The sequence below is a fragment of the Urtica dioica genome, chromosome 8, assembly GCF_054948205.1.
Source record: "Urtica dioica subsp. dioica isolate 48M chromosome 8, U.dioica_male_clone48M_v1_H2, whole genome shotgun sequence".
Taxonomy (NCBI): domain Eukaryota; kingdom Viridiplantae; phylum Streptophyta; class Magnoliopsida; order Rosales; family Urticaceae; genus Urtica; species Urtica dioica.
In genome coordinates, this window is record NC_142763.1 from 50,427,831 (window position 1) to 50,448,750 (window position 20,920).

Genomic DNA, 20,920 nt, shown 5'->3' on the forward strand with positions numbered 1-20,920 from the left:
TTACTATCTATAGACCGTCTAATATTGAGCTTATATATGTTTTCATTGATGATTTCTAGTAAGGTGTAAAAAGTCAAATGATGGGCATCTTCATTCCACTAACGTTCCTTCCTTAATAGCACTTATATTATATCTCTTTTACAACTTGGCTGACGATCACTCAGCTCAAAAAACATGGTTGACAATCACACAGTACAAGTAAATCTCTCTCCTTACAAAAAAAAAAATGTAAATCACTCATCACACAGAACAAGTAAATATCTATCTTTCTCTTAGAAATTGAATTTACGAGGATAAATAGTTTACGAACCATTCTTTCGATAGCATATTTTTTAAAATTAATCCCATTTTTACCCCCTGGACTCGTACTTCGGTTACATTTCGCCCCCTGAACTCGAAAATGTTGCAGAACTAATCTCAGAACTTAGACACGTGTTACAACTTGCCACTTCCGTCAGTATTTGGACGTTAAATTTAATTTTTTGATGACGTGGCAAAATTTTAAAAAGTATAAGAGTATTTTTTTTATTATTCTAAATACTTTTAATATTTTAATATTATTATCAGATTAAATAATTGTTATTAAATAATTATCTATTATTCTCTCTCTCTCCTCTCTCTCTCTCTCTCTCTCTCTCTCTCTCTCTCTCTTTCATTTCTTCTTCTTTTCTTCTCTTCATTTTTTCCTTCTGGATTCTTTTCTTCTTCTGCTTGAACAGAGAACTAAGCTCCCAAAGTTTGAACATCCTTCCATCTTAAGACTTTTTAGACATCGTCTATCTCCAACAAAACGTTCAAATTCATCCCTGCAAGTAGTCGAGTAATAGATCATGAGCCAGTAAGCCAAATAAAGACCCAATCATTGGTACTTTTATGGTTGGAAAGTAGTTTATCTTCAATTAAAGCAGAGCAAAAAACGCAAGTCTCTCGCAGCGGAGCTAAACCGATGGAATTCCTATTATACCCCTCGGTTTGCGTCGTCGTCTTCTTCATCTACATCACCACCAAGTATGTCCTCCGCAGAATTCTCCCTCCAAGCCCGGGTTTCTCTCTATCGTTGATAGGCCATCTGTACCTCCTCAAGAAGCCCCTCCACCGATCGATGGCCAAGATCTCCGGCCGCCGCGGCCCGGTCCTCCTCCTCAACCTCGGATCCTGCCCCGTCCTCCTCGTCTCCTCGCCGGAAGCCGCCGAGGAGTGCCTCGCCAGAAACGACGTCGTTTTCGCCAATGGCCCCAAGCTTCTCGCCAGAGAACAGGGCCTGTGATGCGATTGACTGCACTCAGACATAAAAACAAACCATGTGATGCGATTAACTGCACAATCAGACATAGAAACCTCCAAATACTCGAGATTTGGGCACGGAAACGCAAAACAGGCCAGCCGGAGAACAAGGCCTTGACGTGTGGCAAGTTCAGGGCCAGGCCACGGTTTCTCATCTCGCACTCGATGTCGGCGTACTCCTCCGCCGTGCGCTCCCACGCCTCCGTCTCCGCCCGGACCTGCCGCCGCCGGAGAAGATCGTAGCGGCGACACTCGACGTCGCGGGTCTCGAGGCGAAGGAGAGAGGTGAGAAGGGTCAGCGGCCATGGCAGCCGGGTCCTCGTGGCGGAGGAGAGGCTGGTCTTCGAGGAGAGGGTGGGACCGGAGTGGGAGGGGTTTGAGGGTCAGAGGGAGGGAGGAAGGGATGGACGGGAAGTGAAAGCTCCGGCGGTGGTGGTTGTGGTTGGGTCCCCGGTGGGGGGCTTTCCAGGTGGAGTTGGAGATGAGGTGGGGTTGGGGGTTTGGGATGCAGAGAAGAAAAAGAAGAAGAAAGGAGAGAGAGAGAGAGAGAGAGAGAGAGAGAGAGAGAGAGAGAGAGAGAGAGAGAAGGAGAGAGAGAGAGAGAGAGAATAATAAATAATTATTTAATCGGATAATAATATTTAAATATTAAAAGTATTTAGAATAATAGAAAAATACTCTTATACTTTTTAAAATTTTGTCACGTCATCAAAAAGTTAAACTTAACGTCTAAATACTGACGAAAGTGGCAAGTTGTAACACGTGTCTAAGTTCTAAGATTACTTCTGTAACATTTTCGAGTCCAGGGGGCGAAATGTAACCGAGGTACGAGTCCAGGGGGTAAAAATGGGATTAATTCTATTTTTAAAGGGTCAAGCGGTTATATAGTCTTTTTCAAGTTTAAATTTGATAAAATAGTTCAAATTTTGAAAATTCAGGCAAATTAGCTCGAAATTTAAAAAATCACACAAATACCCTTACGCTAAATCAATGGGACATGAGTCAAATCCTTCCCCATTGATGACTAGACTTCAAGCATTTTTCTACATGTTTCGATGAGATTAAATATTTTGAAAGCACGATTAAATTTCTTGAAATTATTTACCTTGACTGAAAATCATGTAGCTTGTTTGTGTGTTTTGAAACAGGATTAACAAAATTTATAGTATTTGGACCGAGGACGTGGGGTGATCATACCCAAGTTCAGACAGTTTTCTGACTAATCACTCCCATACAAGAGCAACGTTAATGCATTATTTTCCGTCGCCGGAAAATGACGCCTTCAAAAGCAAAATTACTCGAGGCACGAGCCCGAAACAAAGCTAGAATCAAGAAGTGACATAGAGATGACTCACCTCGGTCCCAACATGTTGAACTATGCTGCGCCAAGAGTCGCGGTGTAATACTTGCCATGCCCTTGGCAAGCGCGCGCCTTGTGCCCTCAGCTCACCGGCCCGCTCGCGCCCTCGGCCCCCCAGCCCTCCGCCCCGTGCCTGCCTTGCGCCCCCGGCCCTCCGACCCACGTGCGTCCTGCGCCCCCGGCCCTCCGACCCGCGCGCGCCCTGCTCCATCGGTCGCGTGCATCCCGCGCCTACTGGGCCACCAGCCCGTGCGAACAGCCTAGCCCGGCTGGTCCTCCCTCCACGCGCGCCGGCGTACCCTTTCCGGGCCGTCTGCCCGTGCGCGCCTCGCGCCCTGGCCGAGCATTTTGCCCGTGTTGCTTGAAAAATTTGGAATATTTTCAAAATATTCGGGGGCTAACTGTGGGGGTTAAAAATCTACTTTTAAAAATATTATTATATATTGGGCTTAAGTTCAAACCAAGCCCATTATCCTCTTAGCAGGTCGGCTCACAGATCAGTCTGGGGCCCAGTCCGATTTCAACAGGTCGGCCCAAGTCTAACTACATCCCAGATTGTCCCAAGCCCAATCACGTCTTCCTGTTCAACCACGGCCTCCTGACCAGAAGAATAGGTCAGTCAAAGAGAATCCACGCTGTGAAGACCGGATCTAGGACGAATTCAACCTCGACGATGCAAAATGGATCAAGAACCACGTGTCTTCAATAAAGAAGAGGATCAGACATCGATTTGCACACAAGAGTTTAGTTTTTATTTCCGGAATTATTAATTGAGTGTTGTTGCTTTCAGTGCCGAGTTTGTTGTCGCACGAAAATGAACAACGATTAAATACCTCGGGCGGTTCGATCCAATGCCGGACCAAGTACCGCGCCTGGGCCAAAAATGGGAGCTCGTAGAATGAGCTGCACCCTCCAGACCCTGAGGTGTGGTTTGGGGTGTGTGACCGTGCCAAGGGTTGGCTGCCTACGTACCCTTTGTCGGGTTCAGGTCAGAACGTAGTTCAATTTGAATGTTGGGGGCTATCTTGGGCTCGGAGGCTTGAGAATCCAAGGCTTTAGAGTAGGACCCAGTTCTAGCTTCTAATGAAGACTTTAGAGGGGTCGCTTGCCTCGTAGCTCGGAGTTCTAGCTCAAGGGCGAAGAAGCAGGAGAGTAGTGTGTACTGCAGAAGCTCGGGTCGCAGAAGAGGAGCGCGCGCTCTTGGAATGTCACAAGAGCACGAGAGACGAGAGAGTTCTCGAGAGAGAGTGTTTCTCGGAGTGAATGAGGATGAAAATTGTGTCTTTTCCCTCCCCCTAAGGGGGGGTATTTATAGTGTTGGAGGAGGCCTTGGGCCGGCCCCCTCAAGGCCCACTGGGTGGCAAGGAGCGGGGCGCGCAAGGCACAACGCCTAGGCGGGCGCAGGGCGCGCTGTCTGGACGGGCGCGGGGCGCACAGTGCGTGAGGCCTGGCCGGGCGCGGGGTGCCCGGGAGCAGGTGTGCCCGGCCGAGGCAGCAGGGGCTCTCGGCCAGGGGAGCGAGGGCACCCGACTGAGGCAGCAGGAGTGCTTGGCCGGGGGAGCAGGAGCCTACGGCCGAGGCAGCAGAGGCGCTCGGCCGGGGTAGCAGGGGTACCCGGCCGAGGAAGTAGGACCGCTCCGCCGGGGCTGCAGGAGTGCCCGGCCGAGGCAGCAGGAGCGCTCGGCCGGGGTAGCAGGGACGTCCGGCCGAGGAAGTAGGCATGCTCGGCCGGGGTGCTGGAGCGCGCGTGGGCCGGGACGGCCGGGGTGCAGGGCGCGCGCGGGCCGTGATGCCCGGGGCGCGGGAACGCACGCGGGGACGCCCAGGGGCGCGGGAACGCGTGCGGGCCGAGACAGTCAGGGAGCAAGTTGCGCGGGGGCCGGGACGGCCGGGAGCGCGGGAGCGCGCGCGGGTCGGGACGCCCGGTGGCGCAAGGCGCGCTCGGGCCGGGACGCCCGGGAGCGATTCGTGGACGCGGGCAGGCTGGCGCGCGTGCAGGTCCATCGAGCCGTGGGTGCGTCAGGGCGCTCGGGCCTAGTAGGCCGGGGCCCATTGGGCTTTTTGGCTGGCGAAGCCCGGCCGGCCTTGAATTGTTTTTTAATTTCCGGTATCCCGAAAACGACTGGTAACAGAGTTCTCCTACGAGACTTCGTCACTTCGTTCTATTATAATACGACATCTTCTGAAATCCCGACAAAATACATTTAATACACTAACACTTTAATACTTCTGATTGTTGATCGATCCAAAAATCGACATCAACAGCCGCCCCCTTCCCTCTCTCTCTCTAAGTTTTCTTTCGTTTTTGTTTTGTCACCTAGGTCCACATTTGACCTAGTGTTTTAGCTCTTTGACTTTGAGACTTTTGTCATGTTTAAAAGTTCCCACACACTAATTCCTTTCTTTCTCGAGTGATTATTGTGATAGAAACTCTTGTGGTTGCTCGAGTTCCCGAGGAAAGAAGAGAGACGTGCTGCGAGGGGAGACGAACGTTTCAACCTTCCTAAGGCTTCTCAACGTTCAAGCTTCTCAAAGGTTAGTGTTTTCGCTCGTTTTGAACAACGATTTAGAAGCCCCAAGCGGTCAGACCCAAGGCCGGACCAAGTGGTCTCGCTTCGGCTTGAGCGTGTCGGACTCGATGTCTCGAGTCTTCCCTTAGCTGTCAATGCTCCCTGAACTCACCAACATACCTGAAAAAGATAAGAGAACCGTGAACTAAGAAGGGAAAATAGAGGGGGTGCCTCTGTTTACCTCTCTGACGCTCAACATTAGTGGGATTGAGGTGGAGTACTGAGTTTTTAGAGGGTGAGAGGCCAAAGATGAGCGAAACGAGTGAAGTATGAGTTCGACAGCGTTTTAGGACTCAAAAAATGGATTCCCTGACTCGAGGCGTCGAGCCTCGTATTTATAGGCGACCAAGGAGTGTATGGAGGCCCCTTGGCCGAGTGACGACCAAGGGCCGGCCATCGGCCGAGTGACGAACTTGGCCAGCCATTGGCCGAGTGACGACCATGGGCAGGCCGAGTGATAACCTAGGGCAGGCCATCGGTCGAGTGACGACTCTGGGCAGGCCGAGTGACGACACAGGGCAAGCCATCGGCCGAGTGACGGCCCTGGGCAGGCCGAGAGACGACTCAGGGCAGGCCATCGGCCGAGTGACGGCTCTAGGCAGGTCGAGTGATGACCCAGGGTAGGCCATCAGCCGAATGACGGCCCTGGGCAGGCCGAGTGACGACCCAGGGCAGGCCATCAGCCGAGTGACGGCCCTGGGCAGGTCGGGTGACGGCCCTGGGCCGGCCATTGGCCGAGTGACGACCCAGGGCCGGCCATCGGCTGAGTGACGACCCTGGGCCAGCCGAGTGATGACCCACGACAGGCCATCGGCTGAGTGACAACCTTGGGTAGGACGAGTGACGACCCAGGGTAGGCCATCGGCCGAGTGACAGCCCTGGGCCAGCCATTGGCCGAGTGATGACCCAGGGCCGGCCATCGGCCGAGTGACGACACTAGGCCGACCGAGTGATTACCCAAGGCATGCCATCGGCCGAGTTACGGCCCTAGGCAGGTCGAGTGACGACCCAGGGTAGGCCATCGGCCTAGTGACGGCCCTGGGCCAGCCATTGGCCGAGTGACGACCCAGGCCTGGCCGAGGGACGACCCAGGGTAGGTCATCGGCCGAGTGACGGCCCTGGGCCAGCCATTGGCTGAGTGACGACCCAGGGCCGGCCGAGGGATGACCCAGGGCCAGCCATCGGCCGAGTGACAGCCCTGGGCCAGTCATTGGCTAAGTGATGACCCTGGGCTGGCCGTGGCCGTTGCCACTCTCGCCATCGCCTCACCGGGTCGGGACGGGCTTTGGCGGCCCAAAGAAGGCCGGGCGGCACTGGTCGGCCGGGAGAAGGCCGGACGGTTATTGGCCGGTCCGGAGGCGTTGTGATGGTGTTGCCCTTGTCGGTCCAGGACGGACCGACAACATTAACCCCCCCCCCCCCCCCCCCCCCGAGTGTTTGGTGGAACGTAGGTCGAGTGGAAACTCAAGAATCACACCGAACACTGTCGTGTTTATGAGTGCGCCGTAGAAAGGCTTTATTGCATCATGAGGGATGGCTTTTGTGCGTCGCATGGGACGGCCATGGTTGTCTTCTGTTTTACGCGTCTTACGTTCTCGACTTACTATCGTAATCGATTTGCACGATTTTTGTATGCATGTATTTCTCTCGATTTACCAACGAATGTGTAATTGATTCGCACGTATTGTCGATGCGCATCTTATTTTCTCGATTTACCAATGAGGGCGTAATTGATTTGCACGTTTTGTCAACACGCTTCTTACTTTCTCGATTTACTAATGATGGCGTAATCGGCTTGCATGTCTTGTTTGTGCGTGTCTTATTTTCTCGATTTTACCAATGAGGGCGTAATTGATTTGGACGTCTTGTTAATGCGTGCACTACAACAAATAGAACCATTACCGATGACTTTTTTCGTCGGTAATAACCCCTTAATCGTTGCTAAATCGATTTAGCGACGATTTTAGCGACGATTATTATCGTTGCTAAATGTCCGTGCCTAAATATATATACCTACAAAATACTCATCGCTAAATATTTACCGACGAGATAAGCGACGATAATGTTGTCCCTAAATGTTTAAACGAAGAGTTTTTTTTAATTTTGTTAAATATAATTAGGGACGATTTTATCATCGCTAACTCGCGCTTGAAAATTTCGTGGACGAATTAGCGACGAAAAAGTCGTCGCTAATAACTCCAGTTTTTTAATAATTAGCGACGACTTTGTCGTCGCTAATTAATAATTTTTTTTTTCGTTTTTGAAATTATTAATTTTTTTCGTCGTTAATTATTAATAATTTATTTTTTTCGTTTATGAAATTCTAAAATGAAAAAACAAATAAAAACCAAATTATATTATCCAAATCAACTTATATATAAAATCCGGTTACGATTTCGATTATCGAGAAATATGTAAATAATAATCTACTATACACAAAATATCTATTAAAACACTAGTTGCGACGTTTGCTTTGTCGTCCCGCCGCTCGTTTCCCCCCTCCTCGACGTGAAACGCTCTTCTGCTGGCGCCGAAACTCTGCTGGCTAGCATCCAAGTCCTCTGCTGGCCGCCCGTCGTGTGGACGCCGGGCATCGGAGTGTGGACGCCGACCGTCGGAGTCTGCTGGCTGTGGGATGATGGAGCCTGCTGCGAACTCTGCGGAAATTGGGGCATAAACGAGCTAAGGTTGAGGCCGGGCACCTGACTCTGTATTGCCTCGGCGAATGAGGCGAGGGTCGACGTGAACACCTCCAGCGAGATATATCATGGTTGCGACGTCCCAGCCTCCGAACCGTAGACTTCGGCGACTTCAGCCGCCATCCGTGCTCCCTGTGGCACCAAAGGTCCGATGCCGGTCAAGTGATCAGTCCGCAAATCCATAATATCGCGGATCGCCTGCTGCTGTAGGATGGAAATATCAACGTCCGCTCCTTGTTGCTCAGCCTCCGCTCACAACGTGTTAAACCTGTCAACCAGTCGATCCTGATATAATTAACTAGTTAGTATATTTTAATCGAAAAATAAGACAAAATAAATATAAACTTACATAACGTGCGGAGGCTTCAGGAGTCAGTCATTCGGACTTGTCGGACTGATGTTGGCACTTGTAGTTCGCAAACAAGCTCACGAAAGCGCGTGTCTCGGCGCTCTTTTGCATTTAAACAAAATTTCAAGTGTTAGATAGTTTTAACGATTTGATGTATCATATAAACATAAAACTTACGTTCTTCATGCGGTGGGTCAAGAATCCAATCGTCCCTTGTCGACTCTTCGTCTTCTTCTTCTCGCGATTCTCATTTTTCTTCGCTTGTATGGCTTGTAATATAAGTAAACATACACGTAAATAACAAAACGTATAATAAAAGAGTAAACACGTATTTAACGTAAATGATTTGATTACCTTAAACTCATCACTCGTATATCGTTTTATAAGCGTCTCCCATTCGGTGTCGAGCTTAACGGTCCTCGGTTTTATCGACTGCGCCACCTGTACGCTGCTCTTGCAGTCGATGTCGAACCATGACCGCAAGGTATGCCTCCAATCGCGAAGACGAGTCTTCAAGTCTCGAATGATTGCCGCATCGACAATCGCCTTCTTCTTCCCGGTTGCGTCACCATCGACTCAAATGTCGTACTTGTCTCGAATCGCTGCTCGGATCTCGGCCTCCTTCGCCGGCTCTATGTTTGCATTCATCCACCTTGGGACCGTAGGCGACATCTTGTCTCGGACGACCAACCCGAGCGTGTTCGCGAACGTCGCGAGATCCGGCTCCATCTCTCGTTCTGCTGCAAGAACGACTGAAACTCCTCGTTATAAATAACGACTTCCTTCACCCTAGGGCGTCGTGCATGCTCAGATCGAATCCCGAGCGTCGGCCCACGCACGGCCGGTTTGATATCCTCGTCTTCTTCTTCGACGCCATCGCGTACGGGCGCCGACTCGCAATAATTCAGGAGACGGGATAAGTAGTCATCACCGCCTCTGCTGCCTCCAGCTCCTGTAGCCGTAGCCATATGAAATTCAAAACAAACTTTATTTAGTTATGCATTCGTAATAATTTAAATAAGTTAATTTAGTAAGTAAATGAAAAACGTTATATACTATCAATCATCGTCGTCTGAAAAATCATCTTCTTCCATCAAATCTTCGTCCTCAGTTTCTTCGTCATCGATAAACTCTTCTTCTTCAATATTTCCCAAGTTCAGTCCTTCGTTGCTCACGGGCTCTGGTATCGCAGACTGATGACGCGTCGACAGTGAATCTAAATCTGACGGTTCTACACACAACTGAATTGAAGACAAAGATTGACCATGAATGAGGTCAATATCAGGAAGATCCCATACATTTCGATGATTACACTCTTCGACGATTCGTCAATCAGGACCATTCAAATTATTTTCCAAGTAGAAAACTTGTTTTGCCTGAGTTGCCAAAATAAATGGCTCGTCTTTGTACCATTCTTTTTCCACATACACGCTTGTCAAGTTGTTATCATTGCGGGTCCTTTTCCTCGAATCATGGTCACCAAACCAACGACATTGAAATAAGACGACACGACAATTATTATGATAAGTCAAGACAATGACGTTTTCTACTTGACCGTAGAAGTCGTGACCTCCTTCACTTGGTACACATACCCCGCTATTCTGAGTCGTTATTCTGCTATCACGCTGATGGGAGATAAATTTAACACCGTTCACTACACAACACGGATCCGTCTTGGCTCATGCGAAATACCTACATATCCATTAACGAGTCGGTTAGTGTCGAAGCGAGTTTAATCATATTCTTTAAGTTAGTCAACTACCTTTTCCCAAAACCATTTTGGGAACTCAAGTCGATGCGCTTCTTCAACATCTGGCCGACCTTCTAATTCCATTAGATCTATGTGTTCACTGAAATAAAATTCATGTTCATTTAATACATCATTTAGTATAAATAATTGAAGTTCATTTATTTCATTCATTTACCTCATGAAATCGTCAATTTCAAGACAATTTCGTAAAATGTACCACTCAGCGAGTAATCGTATATTCTCATCTAAACGTATCGTGGTCATCTTCCCGTAAGACCGACAACTTGATGACTAAAACACCGATAACTCCCGTTCGACACCTTCGAAGTTAGACGTGGCGTCTGTTCATTGGGGCATGTTGAAACGATTCTCAACCACTTCTAGATACCTTGAGCAGAATGTCAATGCTTCGTCTACAACATAGGCTTAGGCAATTGAACCCTCTGGTCTAGCTCGATTACGCACAAAGTTCTTGAGCGTTCCAAGGTATCTCTCAAATGGATACATCTACCCCATATGAACTGGACCTCCGTTAATTGCCTCCTCCGGTAGATGCATTACCAAATGAACCATGATTGTGAAGAAATCAGGCGGGAAAATTCGTTCTAACTTACACAATATAAGCTTCACATCCTCATGCGCCTTTTCAATGTCTGAAATTACCAGCGTTCTTGAGCAAATAAGTCTGAAGAAGTTGCAGAGCTCTATTATGGCATCTCGAATGGTTCGATTCAGAAAAAGACGAATAACAGGAGCCAATAGGTGCTGCATAATCACGTGACAATCGTGAGACTTCAAACCCATCAACCTCCCGTCCGCGGTAACATTCTTCTTTGAATTCTCCGCAAAACGATCGGGAAATCTGACAGATCTCAAGAACTCAGTAAACCGCTTCCGTTCTGAAGGTGTCAGAGTTTATGACGAAGGTGGTTTCATCCATCTATCTCCTTCTTGGTACAAATGAAGCTCGTGCCTTATGTTCCAGTCCGCCAGAGTCAACCGCGCCTGATCCGTGTCTTTCGTCTTCCCCTCGATGTTCAGCAAGGTACCCAGAAGATTGTCGCATACATTCTTTTCTATATGCATTACATCGAGGTTATGCTTCAGCGTAAGACTCGACCAATACGGCAACTCGAAGAAAATACTTTTCTTTGTCCAATTCAGCTCACTTGCATCTTGCTTTCGTTTCTTCCCGCCGAAGTCAGGGTGCTTCCCCGGGGTTGCATCTCCCACTAATCGCAATTGTCGAAGTATGTCGCTCGCTGATTTTCTCACTGGTGGTGGTCGTTTCTTATTTCGTACCTTGTACTGCTCTTCCTCATCGGGTGTAACAACAGCAAGATTTGATGATGATCGCAGTAAACAATCTTGTTTCGAGCCTTGAAAGACGGTGTGTCGTTGTTACACGTCGGACAAGCAAGGTACCCTTGACCACTCCATCCCGACAAACTGCTTCTCGCTGGAAAATCATTCACCGTCCATAGCAATACAGAAAACAACCTGAATAGCTCACCGGTCGAACCATCTCTCAACACAACACCGGTTTCCCATAATTCCTTCAGCTCATCAATCAGCGGTTGTAAGAAAACGTCCATGTCTTTTCCCGACGCACTACGACCTGGTATAAGCAATGTTAACATCAAGTACGATGTTTTCATGCACAACCACGGTGGTAAGTTGTACGCAGTCAAGACTACCGGCCACATACTATACAATAAACTCATGTCACCAAATGGGTTGAAACCATCGGCGGCAAGTCCAAGCCGGACGTTCCTCGGTTCTGCCGCAAACATGGGATATTTTCGGTCGATCTCCTTCCACATTGCTCCGTCAGCTGGATGTCGCTGTACACCATCCCCCTTAATGCATTCATTCTCGTGCCACTGCATCTCTAGAGCTGTGTGCCGACTTGCGTACAATCGTTTAAGCCGATCTTTCAGCGGAAAGTAGCACAACATCTTATGCGCTACTTTTTTTCCACCATCTTTCTTCAGCCACCGACTTTCATTACAAACTGGACATTCGTCTAGATTGGCGTTGTCCTTCCAAAGCAATGCGCAATCATGTTTGTAGACGTGAATCGACTTGTAACCCATACCAAATCGACGCAATTTCGCCTTTGCTTCATAGTGTGACGCTGGAATCGTGTTGCCGATCGGATGAGACTTTTTCAGTACTTTCAGTAGCTGATCAAACGACTTATTCGTCCACTTGTTCATCACTTTCAAATGCATCAACGTGACAACAAAGGAGAGTGACGAATACTCCGTACAACCCGGCCATAATTCTGTGTTCAGGTCGCTGAAAAGGTCATCGAACTTTCCACTCTGGTATTCTGCATTCTAGTCAATATTGTCATCGTCACTGTCTATGTCGTTGTGATCTAAGATATCGTGTACAACATTAAACATCCCACCTCCTCTTCCGTAATCCGTCTGATATTGCATGACGTCATCTTCTTCCTCCCCGTGAAAGATCCATCTCGTGTAATTCCTCTTAAATCCTCTGATAAAGAGATGATTCTCAATATAAGGAATTTTTTGTATCAGCACGTTGTTATACCTCTTGCATGGACACTTAACTCGTCCTTCGATGCTTACGTGTTGTCGGACCATTGCCATGAACTCTATCATGCCAGCCGCAAACTCAACGCTTAGACGTTGGTCCTCGATTATCCAATTCCTATTTGGATAACTCATTTTACCTAAAGATTCAACATTTTAAAATTTAGTAGTTTTCAGATTTTATTTTATAATTTCACGATCCTACCGAAATTTCGGCAGAATCTCCCCTATAAACTTAACAACCTGGCATCAAGCCTTTAACTTTAAAACCTGCATAGAAACATCCTAAAACTAACAATATATCCAACCATAGTGGTTCGATTATTAAAATACATAATACATACTAACTAATTAATTTCACATTTGTAAGTATTGATAACAAGAATTAAATACAATTCCATTTAATTTCACATAAACTACCTAATCGTTTTTATATGTTTTTACATAATTTTATCTAATATAAATATTTATAACTAATTTAAATATTTATACCTAATATAAAAAATTTATAACTAATTTAAATATATACGTAAACAAAACTAATTTAAATATTTATACATAATATTTAAATATTTATAACTAATATATAACTAATTATGTAAATATAAATATTTATACTAAATTATGTATAAATATTTAAATTAGTTTTGTTTACATATATATTTATATTAGTTAATAATTTTTATATTAGGTATAAATATTTAAATTAGTTATAAATATTTATATTAGGTAAAATTATGTAAATTCTAAATTAATTCGTGAAAATTCTAAATTAATTCGAAATTATTAGCGACGATAATATCGTCGCTAAATAAATTCAAAAGACTTTAGTGACGATATTATCGTCGCTAAATATATTCCCGCGAACTTCGCGATGACAAGCAAGAATTAGCGACGATATTATCGTCGCTAATTATCTTAGCCGCCAAACTTTAAATGTTTTCGCACCAAATTATTAGCGACGATATTATCGTCGCTAAAAGCATGATTAGCGACGATTAAATCGTTGCTAATAGTTTCGTAGCTAAATGTCATATTTCTTGTAGTGATGTCTTATTTTCTCGACTTACCAATGAAGGCGTAATCGATTTGCACGTCTTAGGCCTCGAGGGGCCTTGGTGCCACATTGTGCGACTAGGTTTTCCGTGGACGCTGGCTAGACCAGTTTCGTTCGACGGGCGCATGCCTTTGAAACCCATATGTGACTCGCTGCCTATTGGCGCACGAGATGGGCGGAGAGCGTGACCACACCACCTTATGAGCGTGGCACCATTGGGTGCGCGTGTCATGTGACAGGCGGGTTAGGTGTAGACTTGGTCCCCCGGCGTGTGTGGCACCTTAATGCGCTGGTCGCGTTTTCGGGTTGAGTCTCTTGGGTCGAGTCTTGTGTCCTTGTTAGCGTGGCACCATGGCGCGTGTTGTCGCTCATTTTCGGACAACTATTTAGGAACCGGAAGCGGTTAGGCCCAAGGCCGGACCAAGCGGCCTCGCTTCGGTTCGAGCGCGCGGACTTGGTATCCCAAGTTGTCCCTTAGCTGTTGGTGATGTCTATCTCATCCAAACACCTGAAAAAGTAAGAAAAGAGGTGTGAACTACAAAGGGGAAACAGAGAGGGTGCCTCTGTTTACCTCTCCGACGCTCAACATTAGTAGGATTAAGGTGGAGTATTGAGGGTTTAAGTGTTTAGAGGCCAAAGATGAGCGAAACGAGCAAGTTATGAGTTCGACAGCGTTTCGGGACTCAAAATTGGATTACCTGTCTCAAGGCGTCGAGTCGGCCATCGGCCGGGTGAGACTCGGTCGGTCGATGGCCGAGGAAGTGTTGGCTACCAGGGGAGATTCACTCGGCCATTGGCCGAGTGAGTTGCTAGATGCCGGGTGAGATTCACTCGGCCACTGGCAAAGTGAATTGCTGGCCGTCGAGAGAGGTTCACTCGGGCAATGGCCGAGTGAATCGCTAGTCACTGGACGAGATTCACTAGGCCACTGGCCGAGTGAAATGCCTGGGCCGGCTAGAGGTTTCACTCGGCCATTGGCCGAGCGAACTGTTGGGCCGGCTGGGGGGTTCACTTGGCCATTGCCCGAGTGAAAAGGCCTTGGCCGATTGAGGGTTCACTCGGCCCTTGGCCGAGTGAATTGATGGGCCGGCTGAAGGCTTCACTCGGCCCTTGGCCGAGTGAACTTGATGGGCCGGATGAGATTCACTCGGCCATTGGCCGAGTGAACTGCTTGGGCCGGCCAATGGCCGAGTGATTTGGGTCGGCCATCGGCCGGGTGAGCTCGTCCGACTGCCCGAAGGGTCGACCGCGTCGTCGGACCTCGTCGGGCCGATAACATTAGCCCCCCGAGTTTGCCATCGGGTGCAGCCCATGTGGTAAACTCAAGTGAGCTCCACCCCTCGTCGTCTCGTCGGACCGCCTTGTTTTGAATCGGTAAGCCTTCCTCCCCTATTATTACTTTAATATTTTTTTTTCGACGCGTTCATCGTTACACGTGCTCATGGATCCCACCAACCACCTGGTGTGAGATTGTTGAGGACGACCTTTTTCTCCTTCTTGGAAATCAAAACGCGGACTTGGACAATTTTTGGGCACAATTCTCGTCCCATTCGATTACCTACAACGCACCGCCTTCCTTTTCCTCGAGCAAAACCGCGGTAGAGACTGTAGGGGGCGATTTTTCCTCGATAGAGGCATGGCTGGCCAACGGAGATGAGGACGCGCGCACCGGAGATGGCCCATGCTGTTAGCGGGATGCCGGCCTAGGGGCGCCGGGCGCAGGGGAGAGCCGGGCCGACCAGCGCGGGGCGGGGCTGGTCGAGGGATGTGCCGGGAGCGCCGCGCGCGCAGGGTCGGCCACCCAGGAGGCCGCTGGCGAGCCATCCAGCGTCGGGGGAGCCATCTCCGACGAGTCTGGAGCCGGGGGAGACGAGCCGGCCGTGGATGGCATCGCGCAGGCCGCCGCCGGCATTGGGGGAGACGTGCCTAGCTGGGTCGGCGCCGTCTGGGCCGATCCCAGCCCCGGAGGAGCATCTGCTGGGACGCGCGCGACCAGCCTGACCGGGGCGCACGTCGAAGGCGCCGAGGGAACTGATGCCGGCGTGGAGGGAACCGCGCCCGGCCGGGTCAGCGCCGTCTCGTTCGAACCCAGTCCCGGAGAAGATCCCCCTCGACCTGAGGGAGTTTGGCCAGCCGTGGACGACGCTGGAGAAGCGCGCGAGCCAAGGAGCGCCGCGCTTGGCGGGATGGATGCCGGAGACGGCACGTCAGCTTGGGGAGATGCCGCCGGGGCTGATGCCGGTGCCGGGAAGGACCCCACCCTCTCGGGTGGGGCTGTTTTGTAGGTGGCCGGTGGCCATGGGTGCCCAGGGGGTCTAGTCCCGGCCGGGCTTGAGCGCGCGTGGGTGGTGGAAAGCCGCCAAAGGCGTGCGGCGCTGCAGGTAGAGGCGCTGGTGCCGGGGATGGGCTACGCCGGGCGGGCGACGACGGTTGGGGGGCGGCGGCCGAGGCACTGTTTGCATGAGGGCTTCAATCTGACGCTTGAGTTGTAGCATTTGGTCGCATGAGGGCTCTTGATGGTACTCACAGAACTTGCTTCGATCCCGCTTCGCGGGATCCTTTGTGAGAGGAATGGGTCTTCCTAGCTTGACGCGGTGCAACTCAAGGATCCGCTCTTGCGGAGTGTACAGAGAGGTAAATGCCGATAATTTTCGGAAGCTATCGACATGTGACGGTCTCGGTCCGGGGAGGGTACGACCGTTAGGGGCCTGGCCTCCCTTGTTCCTCCTCTTTCGAGGGTCGGGACAATCTCTATCTTGATCTCACGACGGCGACCGCTTTGCCCTCCTGACTTTCGGCCATCTCGGCCGTCGAGGTAGTCCTCGATTCCCATGTAGGTGCGGGCTCTCGACATCAGTTCCGCCATGTCCCGCGAAACCTTTCCAACAATAGATTTGATGAAGTCGCTCGTGCGAGCTCCCTCGGTGATCACCGTGATGGCGTCTTTGTCGTTGAACCCTTCGACCTTATGAGATTCCTCGGTGAATCGAGTGAGGTACTGCCTCAAGGTCTCGTCTCTCCCCTGCCGGATAGACAGGAGATAGGTCTTCGACTTCTTTTGCGCCACAAGAAGGCTTCTCGCAAAGCCTGGAAGGACGAGATGCCCCCTGGCCTTAGACTCCGGAACCATTCGAATCCCGACCCTCTAAGGGTCAGGCTGAAGGCTTGGCACAGGGTGGCATCTAACTGTCCCTTCATCGTCATCCACGCCTCGTAGTGTTGGATGTGGAAGTATGGGTCCGTCCTCCCGTCGTAGGGGGGAATGGATGGTAGTTTGAAATTCCCCACGCAAGGCTGCGCCAGGATTTGGGCGGCGAAGGGAGAATATGACTCCTTGATCCCTCCATAGGGCCTTTGCCTCCCCGATTCCCTCATTTCGATGATTTGGTTTTGGAGGCTTTGAATCATCGTCACCATGTCGAGCCCGTTAGTAGGGCTGACCGCTGGGGCTGCGGGAGTCGCCTGTTGGCGCTCGTTGGACGCTTGGTCCCCAGCATTGGCCTGAGGTCGGCCAAGAGTTGTGGCAGGAAGTGCGTCCCTCCGAGAGTTGAGCCTTTGGCGGAGATCCTCTGATGAGAATCGAGGAGCTAAAGTGGATGCAAGTGATCAAGGAGCTCAAATGGATACAAGTGGACCTGAGATGACTAAAAGAAAACTTTCAAGTGGTCCATTAACTTTGCCTAGTGGGCCTCTCACAAGGTTTAAGGACAAACAATTCATAGAGGCTCTATATGGGCTGATTCAACAACTTAGCTCATTTGGGCCCAAAGTTGAGGCAAATCAAAAGCAAGAGAGCCTAATTACAATGATTAAGGTTCTACAAGACTAATCATAATGCCTAGGTCGTTTTTAGGCATTGGATCCACATTTTTAACAATAAATAAGGCTGTTCACTCTTTTGTAAGTTACTTTGCTGCCCCAAAATCAGAATAAGAAGCATACAATTCCTTAATGTACTCAAATCCAAGCAACTTAGAATCTAGAGTAGAGAGTAGAACGTGTTACCAGTCCGTCCCGGCCCAGCGAAGCGACAACGGCCGTAATAGCAGTCGTCCTCGGACTCCCCTCGGCACACGGCCGGCCCAGGACCGGCTCTCGACCATTGTGTTGGAATTGATCTAGGGTTTAAGAAAAAGTTTAACGCTTCGGTAAGCGGCAGAATTTTAAAAATTTTATTTTTCAAGTAAAACAGTTTTTACTAACCTAGACAAAGAGCAAGTACATATAAATAAAACTATTATGAGCATAGAAGTTTACTAACCTTTTTAGACTCTTGAACATTGAGAAGCTTTTGGAAAAAGGTTGCAACGTTCGTCTCCCCTCGCAGCACGTCTCTCTTCCTTCCTCGGCAACTCGAGCAACGACGAAAGTTTCTATCACTAACTCACTCGAGAGAAAAGTAATTAGTGAGTGGGCACTTTTAAACACTACGACTTAAGAATGAGTCTTGAAGTCGAAGAGCTAAACTCTAGGTCAAATGTGGACCTAGGTGCCAAAAAAATAAAACGAAATTGAATAGAGAGAGAGAGAGAGGATCGGCCAAGTCTAGAGAGAGAAGCTCTCAATCTCTAAAACTTTGGATGAATGAAATGTGTGGAATGAGACTCCTATTTATAGGAGAGGTCTCACCTTCAATAAGGTAGTTTCCTCTTCTATAGAATATCACATATTGATGAGCCAATTTCCCCTTTTCTTTCATGAGGCACACGGCCAAGACTTTCCAAGCAAGTCCTTGGATTTGTTTCCTCTTTTATTTGCTTCTCCCTTGACTCCTCTTGGCCGAAATTCCCTATGCATGTGTGGGAAATTTGGTTCCTCTTTTCCTTTTGGCAAGTATCATGATACATTTATGCACAAAATATTCTCTCTTTCTTTGGGTATGTTGGGCGCCCAAGGTCATCTAGAAAAGGCTTCTAGAAGCTTTTCCATTTGTTCATGACAACATGAAAAAGGCCCATTAAGAATTTTCAATAAAATTCTTATGAAATGAAATTGATCCACAAGGCCCAATAAATCTAATTTTGGCCGAGTGTTACTTGTCATCAAATGACCATGTCAAAAAATTTATTGAGATTCATTTCATCCTATGTCTCAAAAGACAAAAATACCCTTTTGACAATTTTCGTTCTTGTTTTGACTTAGCTTCCAGTTTAACTATTCCTACTCGATGTGATTCGTGATAGTGACCTCATGGACCCAAATGAACAAAGCTTGAGCTAAACACTTGGACTCAAAAGTTCACAAACCTTTTCCAAGTTTAGCTTAATGTCAACTAACTCCACTAAAGAGTTGACACTGAAAATCTCTCGGTTCAAATGAATTTATTTTCTACTCAAGAATTCAACCTAATTGTAATGAGTGGATCCACAGAACATTATCAGTCTTTACCCTTCATGAATATCATCATCTAGTCGGGATTTACAAAATTACCATTTTACCCTTCTAGCTGTTATTTCCTCAATTCCTTTGTCGCTTGTGAAGAAGTTAGAAACAATGTATTGACGAGGAGCTAACAAGTTACATTGTTTCATCCAAAAGAGTCAAGACTTAATTTGGACACTGGCCAGTTCATTTATTCACATTCCAAGGAACAAAGCATGATGTGACATACATTGCATTTCAGCAATCTTGTACATGAATTCCATATCTATGAGAACTTCACAAAGTTACTCATGACATTCTCACAACTTTGTACTTCACCAATAGGCCCTATTCGGAATCACATAGTGAGTCCGAACTCTGACTTTCTCAAATGAGATTACGTAAGGTGTGAAATGGCATGTCTCATTTCAGGATTTAGGTAAGCATGATGCAATTCATACGTAGTGACTTCGAGACATAAGAGGTTAAATGGTTTGTTCTTATCTTGTCTCTAGAAGTGCACTGGTCAATTCAGTACCTTTGGAAGATACCTAGAAGAACTATAGAGTCTCCAACTCTCAATGCCTCATAACCAAACATCATAGATTCTTCTAACAATCATACTGAGGTCAATAGTCCTTTGACCCTTAGATTGCGAATGTATCGTTTTAAGCAAACTACGAAGACTTTTTTTCATGCAAATCTACATTTGTCTCTTCGTAAGTTGTTAGGTTTGTTTTTGGACTAAAGACTAATGTTTGATACAAAGCTTCAAACAGATAAGGAGGAATGAATGAACGTTTCAACTTTTTATTAATGAATAAGCAATTACAAGCAAGAGTCTTCATGAGACTTTATTACATCAAATGTACAAAATAAAGACTACAACTCTTCTTGTGGGCACCATTGACAACACATTGGCCGAGCCTGGGATGTCACACGGCCGGCCCAGGACTGGCTCTCGGCCATTGGCCGAGCCTGGGACATCACACGACTGGCTCAGAGCCGGCTCTCGGCCAATGGCCGGCCCAGGGCCGGCTCTCGGCCATTGGCCGAGCCTGGGACGTCACATGGCCGGCTCAGAGCCGGCGCTCGGTCAATGGCCGACCCAGGGTCGGCTCTCGGCCATTGGCCGAGCCAGGGACGTCACACGGCCGGCTCAGAGCCGGCGCTCGGCCAATGGCCGGCCAAGGACTGGCTCTCGGCCATTGGCCGAGCCTGTTACGTCGCACGGCCGGCTAAGAGCCGGCGCTCGGCCCATGGCGGGCCCATGACTGGTTCTCGACTTAGGGACCCCCCAAAACGTCCCTAGGTCACCTATAAATGTAAGGCTCTACCCCTCGAGTCAGGTAATCCGAATTGGAGTACTGAAACGTTGTTGAACTCGTAACTCGCTCGTTTCTCTCAAGTCTCGGCCTCTAAACACCTAAACCCTCTATATCCACCTCAATCCTACTAATTTTGAGCGTCGGGGAGGTAAATAGAGGCAACCCCTCTGTTTCCCCTTTGTAGTTCACACCTCTCTTCTTATCTTTTCAGCTGTTCGGACGAGATAGACATCACCAACAGCTAAGGGATGACTTGGGATACCATGTCCGATACGCTCGAGCCCGAACGCGACCACTTGGTCCGCCCTGGGGTCGAACCATTTGAGGCTTCTAAATAGTTGTCCAAAAACGAGCGACAACATTTTGGCGCTAGAAGGAGGGGACCTCCCGACCTTAGTGACGCTCTCCCTTCCAATCCTCACTCCTACTACGTCTACGACTCTCGAAAAATGAGTTACATTCCCGCTACCTCCGCAGGCACTCGAGCGACGAGCTCGAGGTACGGCCTTCGAAGCCTCGCGCACCGTCTAGGTGGGCAACCTCGTGACAATGAGAGCCTGACCCGAAACTCGGCAAACGACCCCGAGGCCCCGCTCCG

At 48.6% G+C, this 20,920-nt stretch overlaps 1 protein-coding gene across 1 annotated transcript; it reads right to left on the bottom strand.

Moving 5' to 3' along the window:
• Positions 1-1,051: 1,051 nt before the first annotated feature.
• Positions 1,052-11,970, bottom strand: LOC149390039 (uncharacterized). Its single transcript, XM_089622799.1, has 4 exons — positions 11,348-11,970; positions 3,290-3,344; positions 3,192-3,242; positions 1,052-1,276 (listed from the first exon to the last, which is right to left on the bottom strand). The coding sequence occupies exons 1-4, from the start codon at positions 11,968-11,970 to the stop codon at positions 1,052-1,054; spliced, it is 954 nt and encodes a 317-aa protein (XP_089478925.1).
• Between the last annotated feature and the right edge of the window lie 8,950 nt (positions 11,971-20,920).